The following is a 12,056-nucleotide window of genomic DNA, read 5'->3' on the forward strand; positions in this document are numbered from 1 at the left end:
AAGTACAATCCACAAACCACAAGAAACTCAAGAAGGAAGACCAAAATGTGGATACTTCATTCCTCCTTTAAAGGAGGAACAAAATACTCATGGAAGGAGTTGCAGAGACTAACTATGGAGCAGAGACTGGAAGAAGGGCACTCCAGCCTGATATAGCTGTCTCCGGAGAGGCTCTGACAGTACCTGACTAATACAGAAGTAGAAGCTCACAGCCATCCATTGAATGAGTACAGGGTCCCTGATGAAGGAGTTAGAGAAAGGACCAAAGGAACTGAAGGGTTTGTAGCCCCTTAGGATGGACAACAATGTGAACTAACTAGCACCCTCAGAGCTCCCAGGGACTAAACCACCAACCAAGGAGTACACATGGTAGGACTGATTGCTTCGGCAGCATGTATATAGTAGAGGATGGCCAAGTTGGTCATCAATGGACGAAGAGGCTCTTGGCCCTGTGAAAGTTCTGTGCCCCGGTGTAGGGGAATGCCAGGACCAGTAAGCGGGAGAGGGTGGGGTGGCGAGCAGGGGGAGGGCGGAGGGAACAGGGGTTTGTTCTTGTTGTTGTTTTTTGGGTTTTTCTTTTGGAGGGGAAACTGGGAAAGGAGAAATCATATGAAATGTAAATAAAGAAACTATCTAATAAAAGAATTAATTAAAAAAAAAAAAAGAAATGTAGAATCCACATGAAGAAAAGAAGCCGAGCCTTGAGGTTCCAACCACGAATTAAGCACCTATCTGCAGCAGAACTGTCTTCATTTTTATGAACTACCTAGGCCAGGCAATCAGTTATTCTCATTTTAACTAACTACATGTACATGAAGCCTGCCACTTTCATCTAGTAGAGAAATCACTAAAGCATTAATTTTAACCTTGATGACAGCAAAGTGTAATTAAAGCCCCTCTTCCAGACAGTGTCCTGGTAACAGTGTAGGCTTCTTGCAGCTTTGGAGTGAAGTGAAACAGCAGAATTTCAAGAAAATAAATTATAAGGAATAACAAAAAAGAAATAAATAAATGGCAAAGAGATCTGACAGGGCAGAGCCCATATCTGCTTGGTTTTGCAGTACTTCTGTCCCATATTATCAAATGAACACTGTTCTATTGATGGGAATGATGTTCAAAGAAAAGTTGTCGACACATAAATTTATCCTTGATTGGAAATAAAAAACAAGGAGAATAGTTAAAAAAGGAAAGAAAGAAAGGAAGGAAGGAAGAAAGAAAGGAAGGAAGAAAGAAAAAAGAAAGAAAGAAAGAAAAAACTAGCCAGATAATGGTCAGAAAGCCCACCGGGACCCGCTTACCTGACAGGAGCTAGTTTGTACGCATCAGTCTTCCCAAGCCCTTTGTCCAACAACATCTGGAATCTCTGAATAAATAAACGGGAGAGGCTATAGATACTAAAAAAAAAAATACAACACAACACAACACAAGTCTGATGCAAAGGCCACTGGCTGAAGAGTCCCAAGCACTCTAATAGCTGATTAAAGTAGGTGGCTGTGTCAACTCACAAGTCCCTGATTCTCCGCTAAAGACAGTTTTACCTCAGGGAATGCTTGACCATGTTTGAAGATGCTTGGACTGTTTGATGGGAGTCGCACTATTGGCGGATAGTGGGTAGATACTAAAAAAATGTTAACTGTCCTATAGGTCACAGGCCAGTCCCTACAGTCCATTATGTAAATAACGCCGAGACTAGGAATATTCATTTTGCTCTAAAGAGGCTAAAATAGCACAAGAAAATGAAACATTTAAGTATTTGGATTCATGTCATTGAAATTAATATTGAGAATCATTTTATTCACAACACGATTTCACTGTGGAAGTAAAAGGTATTAAAAGGGAAAGGCCAGGCTCTCACTGAGCCTGCTGGCTGTGTGGGGCTTCTTCCATCACACGGGGCCACTGAGGGTCATGTAGAAAAAGGCAAGGTTGAACCCCCAGCACAACTGCAGGGGCTCCTGGTGCTTCTCATCTCAAAGGAGGAAATTCTTCAATGGATCTGCTAAGGTCAGGACAGATATTGTGGCCAACAACCCAGGAATGAACATATTTGACTAAACTTCCCAGCCTGCCCACCATTTTCCAAAAAGAATGGTGTAGTTTCAGGGATGCTCAGCATCCCTCAGAGTTGAACAAGAGGAAATGCTTTCAGTTCAGATGGAGCATAGCTACTTTCCTCTCTCTGAGGGCTGGCTCTGGGAACTTTGCGTTCTAGAGCGAGCATCTTAATTCAGGGCCAGTAAGCACAGGATGGAATGAGAACATGCCAGAGCACAAGTTCTTTATGGAGAAAGGAAGTGGGTGGCCCACAAGAGGTCTTCATACACAGTGACCCGACCCTGCAGTAACCAGCAACCCTGATTCTGACTGAATTCTCTCTTCTGCTCTCTGGGACAAGGAGGAGGAGCAAGGAGAAGGACAGACAGGAAGGGGGATGGGGGAAACACTCACATTGGGTTCCCTCATTTGGAGATCCAGAAATGTTATCTGTATGTCCTGAAATGAATTGGCTGTGAGGAAACTGATTCATAGTAACTGAACTTAGAAACGACTGGTGTAAACCAGAATGCCAGTTTATTCATCAAGTCAAAATCTACCTGCAGATGTCTGCAAGTCATCCCTCCCATGGGCAGACCACCACTTGGAATTAAGTGGTAATTGAGAGGGTTCGGCAGGTCACACCATCTACATACCTCATGTCTTGAGGGCAGGCTTGCTGATCTGAGGATCCACTGTCAGCTGCCAGTGATCCTGTAGGTCACAGGCTACCTATGTCCCTGCACCATCCTGGTAACTAAGGCTCCAGCCTCATTTGCTTAAGAAATTCATGTAAATCACCTTCTTCTATTAGAGGTTTTGTTTGTTTGTGTTCTGTATTTGTTGATTAGACTGAAACACATTGATCACAAAACACCCATACACCCTAGTTGAAGGCAGGTATGTCCCAGACCTCTATCCACAGCATGCAGCATTCACTGGCCTCATTCTGAGAGGTATTCAGGCCTGGGTGCTGGGGATCTTTCCTTTGGGCCCCAGTGAACTGACCACAGATACTGCCCATCCCAAAACCCAGTTCTAAGGTGAAGGCATGGGTGGTCTTTGACTCCCAACTCTCAAACATCTCTGAATAGCTATTAGTTTTTCATCTGGGGCTTCTATGGTTCACCTTAGAAGCAGACTGTGAGTCTTCCAGTAACTCTGCACATTACAAGTATAGTTGAGTTTGGTGTGTGAGGTCTGAGGTCACTTGCTTGAGATGCTGGTTATCTGGGTTCATGCCCTGGCTCTCCTTCTGCCAGCTCTGCGACTACAAGAGTGATACCCAGCCTCTCTGAGATTCACTTACAGAGACTGTGAGACTAAGGCAAGGATGACTCCAGAGGATCCTCTCAAGCCCTTATCTCACTATCTGACTCATTCTACGGAATGCAAAGAAAAACGCTGCTAATCACTATTCTTAAAAAACAAAACAAAACAAAACAAAAAAAAAAACCACCTTAGTTTCTGTAACTGAAGTAGATCTTGTCCCTTAAGAGGAAGTTAAACAAGTGTGAGTGTTTGAGGTCTGTGCCGGGAAGAAACACCAAAGGTTTGCTGTCTCCTCAGCACAAAAGAAAAGAAATCCAACCCATTTTGAACTGTCAGTTGGCTAATTTAAAAAAGAGAGAGAGTGTGTATGATGTTTTCAGAAAATTACCCTCGGGTTTAAGACCAGATACAAAGTTCTTGGGTATATAAAGAACATTAATTTAATGACAGTGTTTAGGGAACTTAGGAATAATTTGTAATAGAAAACTCTGTGATGAAAAGGGTTAGGGGCTATGGCGCTATCTCTGTGGGTAAGAAGAATGCTTACTGCACATATGTGAGGATCTGTGTAGCCAGGTTGGCTGTGTGTCCCTACAACCCCAGCACCTTGGTGGACAATAACAGGAGATCACTGGGGCTTACAGACTGCTAGCCTATCTCCAGGTTCAATGAGAAACTCTATCTTAAGGGGGGAAAGTAGGAGACCCAAAATCCTCCTCCGGCCTCTGCATGCACAAGTGTGCGCCTGTTCACACACTCATGTGCCTACACCACATATAGAGAAACAAGGCATGCAATGCAAAGGTCTATACAGACAGACCTGTGTCAGGTCCTCAGGATAGGAAAGCACATAGCCTGAGGCAGGCAGGTAGATGGAGCCCTTGATGCTGCTGCCTTCACATCCTGCCGCCCTCCAGCAGAGGTCTCCAGGGGAAAGGAAAATTGCTAAGAGCCCAATAGTCTTTTCTGACCTGCACAGATGTTGCCTGCAACACTTTTGAAGGAAGAGCACACAGAAGGAGAGATGGGAATCAGTCTGCTAAAGCTTGGACCTTAACATCTCCCCAGATGGAAATGAACTCAGAATTGAGCCAGTTTTATTAGAAACAAATGGGGAGGAAACGCCTCCTGGCATCAGTATTAGTTTGTCACCTGAAGGCTGGGGAAAACTCGGCTTGAGATAAAAATGTTAAGCAGTCTCCAGTGGCTTCTGGAGTGGGATGTAACCATTACAGTGATAAATTGATATTTTTCTGTGATGCACATATTTCTCTTGCCCTAGAAAGAGCAGCCCTGAACCTCATGGTATCCGAACCCCTAAGGGTGTGCCCGTTCCAGGCAAAAAAAGAAAGGAAGCTCTCATTAAAGAAATGGCAGCATCCACGCTTCCCAGCTCTGTGCAGAACCGTCTGTGACGTTTTTCAAAGCTGGTGAGCTTCATGCAGCAGGAAGCCCCTCTTCTGCTTCTTAATAAAGTGCCTGATAATTTTGAATGTCCGCGTTAAGGGCAGGTTGTAATTATAATTAGAACACAGAATGCCGTGGGGTTCTGCCTACTGAGAATTAATTTCAGGTTCCTTTCAAGGACGTGTGTGTTTTGAAACGAGGCTTTCTTTGTTAATAAAAACATGATCGCATGCATTATTTAAAACAGCGTGTCATGTTTTGCCCATTAGTGCTGATTCCAATATTCTTTGTGGGGCTAGCACTTGCCTCCCAGTTGTGAACGGGTTTAGTCTTTGGGCAAATTACATTCGCTTTACTTAGCTTATGCTTGAATCCATTTTCTACAAAATTATGAAAGTAGATTTACCACCCCCTTGAATGCCTTTTAACAATATGGAAGCACTGAATGCCACCTCTTCAACACAATCCTGCATGAGTCTAGGAACTTGTCACCCACTACAACTACAAAAGTGCCCCCCCCATGCCATCCTCAGCCCTTAAACCTGAAGGACAAGTTTGTCCTTTGATAGAACCAGAAGTTTCAAGTAAACTTATCTTACTGTGTGGATAATGGCTTTGTGCAGTGTCGTGTCGTTCCTGCTGGAACCTGAAGGGTGGAGGGTGCTGTCAGATTGGAGAACTCGAGGCCCAGCGCCAGCTGTGGCAATGTGTTTCTTCTCTCACCACTGGTCCCCATCAACCTGAAACACAAACTTTAACACAGTGGCCTGGGCAGAGCCATATGTCTTTGTTTCTCTTCACAAGAACGACTTACTAGAGAAAGGTTGCTTCTCGCTCACAGTCCAGGAGCACAGTGTTGAGGTCAAGGCAGCGGGGGCCTGAAGTGTCTGGTTACCTCACATCCACAGTCAAGCACAGGAAATGAATACAAGCTGCTACTCAGCTCTGCTTCTTTGTCTCTGCAGTTCAGGATCCAAGCCACAGTGGCAGGTTTTCCCACCTCAGGTGCCATTATTAAGATAATTCTGCCAGGGGATTCCAAGAGCCCCATCTCTCAGAGAATACTAGATTTTGTCTAGTTAACAATGGACACTAGTTATCACACCAACAAGATGCCAGTGGCTAAAAGGAGGGTGTCCTCAGTATGACTGTTACCTGGTCCTATCTTCTCTGTGTGCCTGTCCCCATCACACACGTGAATGGTGGGACTGGCCAGGGATCTAAGGTGCTTAGAAAGGGCAGATGTAATTGGCTGACAGGTCTCTGTAGAGCTGGGCATTTGGAGACCCCAGGAAGGGAAGAGATGTACCAACGTTGTCTTCTCTCTCCCAGTTAGATGATCAACTCAGACCCATGAATGTACTCTGTGAGCACAAGGTGCTCATTGTACAGGGTCTACATTGTACAGAATCTACTAGGACTTGTTGGAGGAATAGTTACACATGCTCTGTGTGAGAGCCCAAGAAATTCTAGGCCTCTGGGCCTCTCCCAGATGAAGTCATAAAAACCCTGGAAGGTGGTAATGTGATAGAAAAGAGCAAGAACCATGTCCTCACTACACGAGTTCCACAGGGACAGCCATGAAGGCGAAGGCCCAGGGCAAGCCCCTCACATGGAATCCATTTTAAATGGGAGCATGAGGTACTTCTTGCTCTTCAAAAAGAACATGATTGAGGACTGGTGAGATAGCTTGCTGCTCACCCAGAATGCTGGGGTTCAGCCCCCAGAACCCATATGGACAGCTTACAGCTACCTACAACTCCAGTCCCAGGGGATCTGATGCCCTCTTTGAGCTTCCAAAGTCATCTCTAGACATATGGCACACAGACATACATGTAGACAGAGGCATGCACACACACGCACACAAATAAATATCTTTTTAATAGAACTCTGTATTTTGATTGGTTGTGGTTTTCTGTAATGGTCTCTGATGCAAAAAGAAATGTCCTTGATGAGGCTGGAGAGTACACTTATGTGTAGGTATAAAGATAAGTAGTTAAGATGTAATTAGAGATTATGCAGGGTTGGGAAAGTGGTGGTGTTAGGTCTCTTCCAAGATCTATGACTTCACTAGCCTTACATAGTCGGCTGGCCTCCAGGATCAGATATGATTTTCCTCTTGTTGAGTGGGTTATAAGTCCATTCGGAGAGCTGTTGGTTTCTGCCGAGGCATGTGTGTCACTGCTGCACCCTTAGAGGGATCACACTAGGCTGGCTGTGGCTGTGCCTCCTAAATGTTGAAGCTGGATAGGGCTGTGGGTTGTTTCCTCCTTTGGAAGCCTTCATGGTGTCTTCTGGTACCACAAAAACTAGTCCTTTAGGAAGAGAATTTCAGGTCAGTTGCAACTCGGACATCTAGGCCCTGGGTCTGCAATGTCTGGTGTCTATATTAATAGAGACTTACCTCCTACCTCTAGTGGACAACCAAGGATAATAGCAACCATCTATAATGTTTTGGGATCCTCTTAGACAACCATGACTAGCAGCTCAAAAGAGGGCTTTTCATGCCTGATATAAGGGTTTCTGTTGGCTCTTGGAGAGAACGTTGTCAGTCCAGAAGGAAAATTTTCATTTGGACTACGTATGTATACTTATATGACTCAGGATATTTTAGGAATTTTTAGGTAGATAGTTAATAGGATTCCTTTTGACTTTTTGTAGACATCTTTGCTGCTGCTCTACCTTCCTCCTTCTATAGTTACCTTCCTCCTCTCTGTTCCCACTAGCCTCTCCTTTTCCATTTTCCTGATCAGATCACCTGTACTCCACTATTCTCTCTATTGCTCCCCCAGCCCCCAGGTGTCAGTGATACCTTATTTTCCTAAGTTTTTCAGTTACTCCAGGCTTTGCATGCACATCTGAAGATTTGGAACTAGGAGCTCCTCCAGATGAGAGAATCCATGTGATGTTTGTCTGTGTGGCTCTGAATTACCTCATTCATGTGTTCTTTTCTAGTTCCATCCATGCACTGCCAGGGTTCATGACTTCAATTTTCTTTACTGCTGAGTAGTATTCTATAGAGTATATGTACATTTTCATTTTCCACTTGTCTGCTTAAGGATATTTGGTCGTTTCCATTTCCCAGCTGTTGTGAATAGAGCAGCAGTGCAATAAAACTGAGCAAGTGTCTATTGGAGTCCTTTGTGCCCATGCCCAGGAATGGTACATCTGGGTCACATGGTGGTCTAGCTGCTCAGAATTACTGAAAGGGTAACAGAAATTTGCCCTCCCTGGGTTTGGAAATAAGTTTCTACCTCTTTGTTTCTCACCATGTGACTTAAAAATTATACCTTGTACAGTAAACTGCAAAGATCTGTGTCAGCATTCTGAGCTGAATATAAATAAACTTGTAGTGGGGGGGAGAAGGACAAGGGGAGGGGACAGAAAGTCATCTCAAAATAAGATTCCCTGAGTACCCATGTGGATGGAGAGAATGTAAAAGAGTAAAACAGAATAGATGGGCTTGTTTCCATTAGCATCAGGACTAAGAATAAAACCTTCAGAAGCACTTCAGAAGAACTTCAGACAGAATTCCTGGAGTTCCTTGGTCAGCCATCTAGTCCGAGCAGTGATCTCCAAGTGTAGGGACAGAAAAATAGGGTGATCAGCCATAGAAGATGACCTCTGACATCAACCTCTGGCTGCAACATGCATGCATGCACTCATGTATGCATGCACACACACATAGGGACACACAGGCACACAGGCATGCATGTACAAATGCATACAGAATAATTCAAAATCTTTTTTAAAAAAAAAGATTAAGACCTTCTATGGCATCAATAAAAATAGATGTTGCACAAATTCTTGCCTTATCATGGCGATTCTGGATAGGATGTTATATTTAAAAAAAAAAAATTACCCCATAGGGCACTGTAAATTTAGAAATATTTGCAAGGAACACACACTTAAACATGAGTTTTAAAGGGCAGCATATTCTAGTCTCCAAAACATTTAACAAACAACCTTTGAGTTCACATGAGCCACCCACACAGAAGCCAAAATGAACTACATAGAAAAAAAAACTGCAAAAGCAACTGTCTGTTGACAACCAGATTTTCTTTCAGCCCTCGCGTTCTGGTCTATAAATAATCTGTGTGTTTCGAGTCTGACCATTGTCTTCAGAGGCCCCTCCTGACATATTCTCAGTTCAGGGTGTCTTAAAACAAATATTAAATGTGTAAATCATGGGAACTATTATGTTTTCAGAGGAGAGCTGTTGGAGATATGTGCTTTTTAGATACCCAAAGTGTCACAATGAAACATTAAGATGATGTATTCTTTCTTTGGAGCATCTGTTTATCTTTTGTGAGATCTCGAGCTTGATAAATCACCAGAGATAAAAACTTCATCTTTTAACTTATTGTAGATCCCAAATGCCGAGAGGAAAAATAGTGCTGAGTCTTCTCTATGTGAATTTACCTCTCTCTCTCTGATGATGACTTACAGGGGTTTGTTTGCAGAGAAAACACAAGGCTCTGTTGACTGGCGAGATGACGGCTTTTGCTCAGAAACCTGAGAACTGAAGGGGAAAAGGGGAAGCCTGCATTGTCAGACTTGATAATTTAACAAGTCTTTAGGTTTAATATCTGTCTAGAGCGGCACGGGGTGTTAAACAGAGGAAAGACTGCAGCAAGGTAGTTCAGAGCGAAGTCTTCAGAATATTTGAGTTTTTATTTTTCAGTTTGTGTGTGCGGATGTGTGTCAGGGTGTACCTCATGTATGCAAGCGCCTGGGGAATGCTAAGGTGTCAGATCCCTGGAGCTGTGTTACAGGTGGGTGTGAATCATCAGCTATGGATGCTGGCAACTGAACTTGGGTTGTCTACAGTAGCAGCAAGGATTTTTAAGTGATGAGTCTTGCTCTCTCTCTACCCCTTAAAGTGAGGTTTTCACCAGTATCTTACCTTCATCTGTTGACATTTAAAACCTCTGAACTGGCAGATAGGATATTGAATAGTTAGTGGGGATATGAATTTTAGATCAATCCAAGTAACTGATGAAGGTATCTTGAGATAGATAGATAGATAGATAGATAGATAGATAGATAGATAGATAGATAGATAGATACATACATACATACATACATAAATACATACATACATACTTACATAGATACATAGATACATAGATAGATACATACATATATACATATATACATACATAGATAACATATATATTATATTCATATCACACACATACATATATAAACACACTTCAAAATCACTCCAACACTCTTATTGGCAGTCTAGTTAAGAAATCCCCACAGATTTTATATGTATGTATAAATACTGTTATATGAATATTCTATATCCAAGAGGACCACACAGAGAAAGTATGTCGATGGCTCTCAGCAGTTCTTACTGTGAACTTGAGGATCATAAATGAGTCAATCAACAAAATGGCAGGGCATGAATGTTCAAACTCACTGTGCCTCTGTGTGTAAAGAGGTCCCTGCTACAGTGGCACCCCAGTGCCTTCGTGCCTTGCCCTTATGCCATTGTTCTTTAGCCCTGAACAGGTTGAGACAAATTTAATTGCATACCAACTTAGTCTAGGCCATGGATGCACAGTTCAATGTTTTCTGATAATGGCCACAAAGAGCTGTTTTAAGGAGATAGCTTCTGTCCTAGGTCTTGGAGGTTCCTAAAGTTCCCATAGCGTATGACCAGTGACAGCTGTGAGCAGGTGACCTCAGTTTGCCCTTCTCTCTCTTGTAAGAAGCATGCAAGTTGTGATAAGGAGCAGAATCAAGACACTGCCTCCTGCCATGGGACTAAGATAGCCAGATGTTCTGGGGTTTCAAGTCTCCCACCATTTTCTCAGACCAACAGCTGTACAACAAACCAGCCTTTAGAGCAAAAAGCTATTCCACCTGAATTACTGTATCAAAGGGTTGCAGTCCATCATGGTAGGAAAGAAATGGCAGGCCAGGTCTGTCCATTGGGGCAAGAGTATGTCACAGAAGATGTTCACCACAACAGACCAGGAATCAAGAGAGTAGGGATGTGGGGAGGCAGGACCAGGAATGATCTTCAAAACCACCCCTAATCGTATGCCTTCACTAGCTAAACACAAATCCAAACATTTCCAGAATCTTCCAAAATAGCACCTGGGGGCAAAGCATCCAAACAGAGATCTCTAGGAAACCTTTCAGATTTAAATCTCTCCACCCATGCAGGCTTTGTTCAGGTCAGGATGGAGCCAGAGGGTAGTATTGGTTGAGGCAGTCTGCAGTGTTTGTGCACAGGGCTCTCCACTGGGGCATCTGTCAGCAGAGCAGTGGTGAAGGGCAGGTGTATGAACCCAGCACTGAATCCAGCAGCAACAGGATACTCCAGGAAGGTTAGACAGTAAAGGGTACATCTATCCCTGTCAAAAGAAGAGGACTGAAGTCCAGGGATGGCAGGGAATTATGTTATGCAAACACCTTCAAAAGTGAAATAGCACAGTCAAAACCACAAGTAGGGAAAAAAGTCTATGAGCTTACTTAGATAAAAACCGGTGCTCACACAGCAGGCTTTTGATAAGAGACTGACCTTGGATACAGAAAAGAGGAAGGTACTTATAGCAACTGTAATATGCCCAGAACCAGTGAGGCTAATTTAAATACCCATTAAAATATGTCTGTAAGCCATCCTGTGCTTCCCTTACCCATTCTGTTGGAGAAGGTTGAGGAAAAATGACTAACTACATCTGAGGAGTCCAGGGCTTGCTTGGGTCAACATCTGGGGCCACATCATGCTTCAACCACACAGTGAATTAATGCCGTGGAAATCACTATGGAAGAGGGTAGTTAAGGTGGGTACCAAAGGTACCAAGGCTGTTGGGATTCTCTTTACAGAGTCACTGGAGTGGAGACTGAGTGTATTTTCTCAGGATGGTCCATGCAGTGGCTGAACCCAGGTTCCCCTGGATGCTGACTGGCTGCCATGGCCTTGTGATCTGCCCAGCTGACTGTGGGGAAGTCACTGGCATGGATTTCGGCCCATGTAGTAAGCAAGCAGGGAACTCTACATGTCCCCAAGCAGCCATACCCAGCATGCCGTTTGTTTCTGCCATAACCACAAGGTTGCCCTCCACATGGCTGTGCTGGCAGTCCCCAGGGAGGCCACTCACCTTTCTGTCTCTTCCCTTCCAGTTGCACTAGAGCAGTTCACAATGGCAGTGAGGCGCTGTCCCAACAGGGAGGACCAGGCTTTGCTAATGAAGGTAGGTTATCAGCTAAATTCTTATTTCCTTAGAGCCTCCTAGAGATTTGGTTTTGTTTTGTTTTGTTTTATTTTGTTTTTTGGGTTTTATTATTATTATTATTTGATTGCCTGGAGGAGAGTTCTGGTTTTT

General features: G+C 43.6%; 1 protein-coding gene across 2 annotated transcripts in view; it reads left to right on the forward strand.

Annotated features, from left to right (window-relative positions):
• Acoxl (acyl-CoA oxidase like) overlaps positions 1 to 12,056 on the forward strand; it is a 290,661-nt gene that overhangs the window by 235,011 nt on the left and 43,594 nt on the right. For both annotated transcript variants that reach the window (XM_031371845.1, XM_031371846.1), the window contains one exon: positions 11,854 to 11,924. In XM_031371845.1, the coding sequence (XP_031227705.1) occupies positions 11,854 to 11,924 (71 nt within the window). The remainder of the gene's footprint in view (positions 1 to 11,853; positions 11,925 to 12,056) is intronic.

This window comes from Mastomys coucha, unplaced genomic scaffold, assembly GCF_008632895.1.
Source record: "Mastomys coucha isolate ucsf_1 unplaced genomic scaffold, UCSF_Mcou_1 pScaffold15, whole genome shotgun sequence".
NCBI classification, from domain to species: Eukaryota; Metazoa; Chordata; class Mammalia; order Rodentia; family Muridae; genus Mastomys; species Mastomys coucha.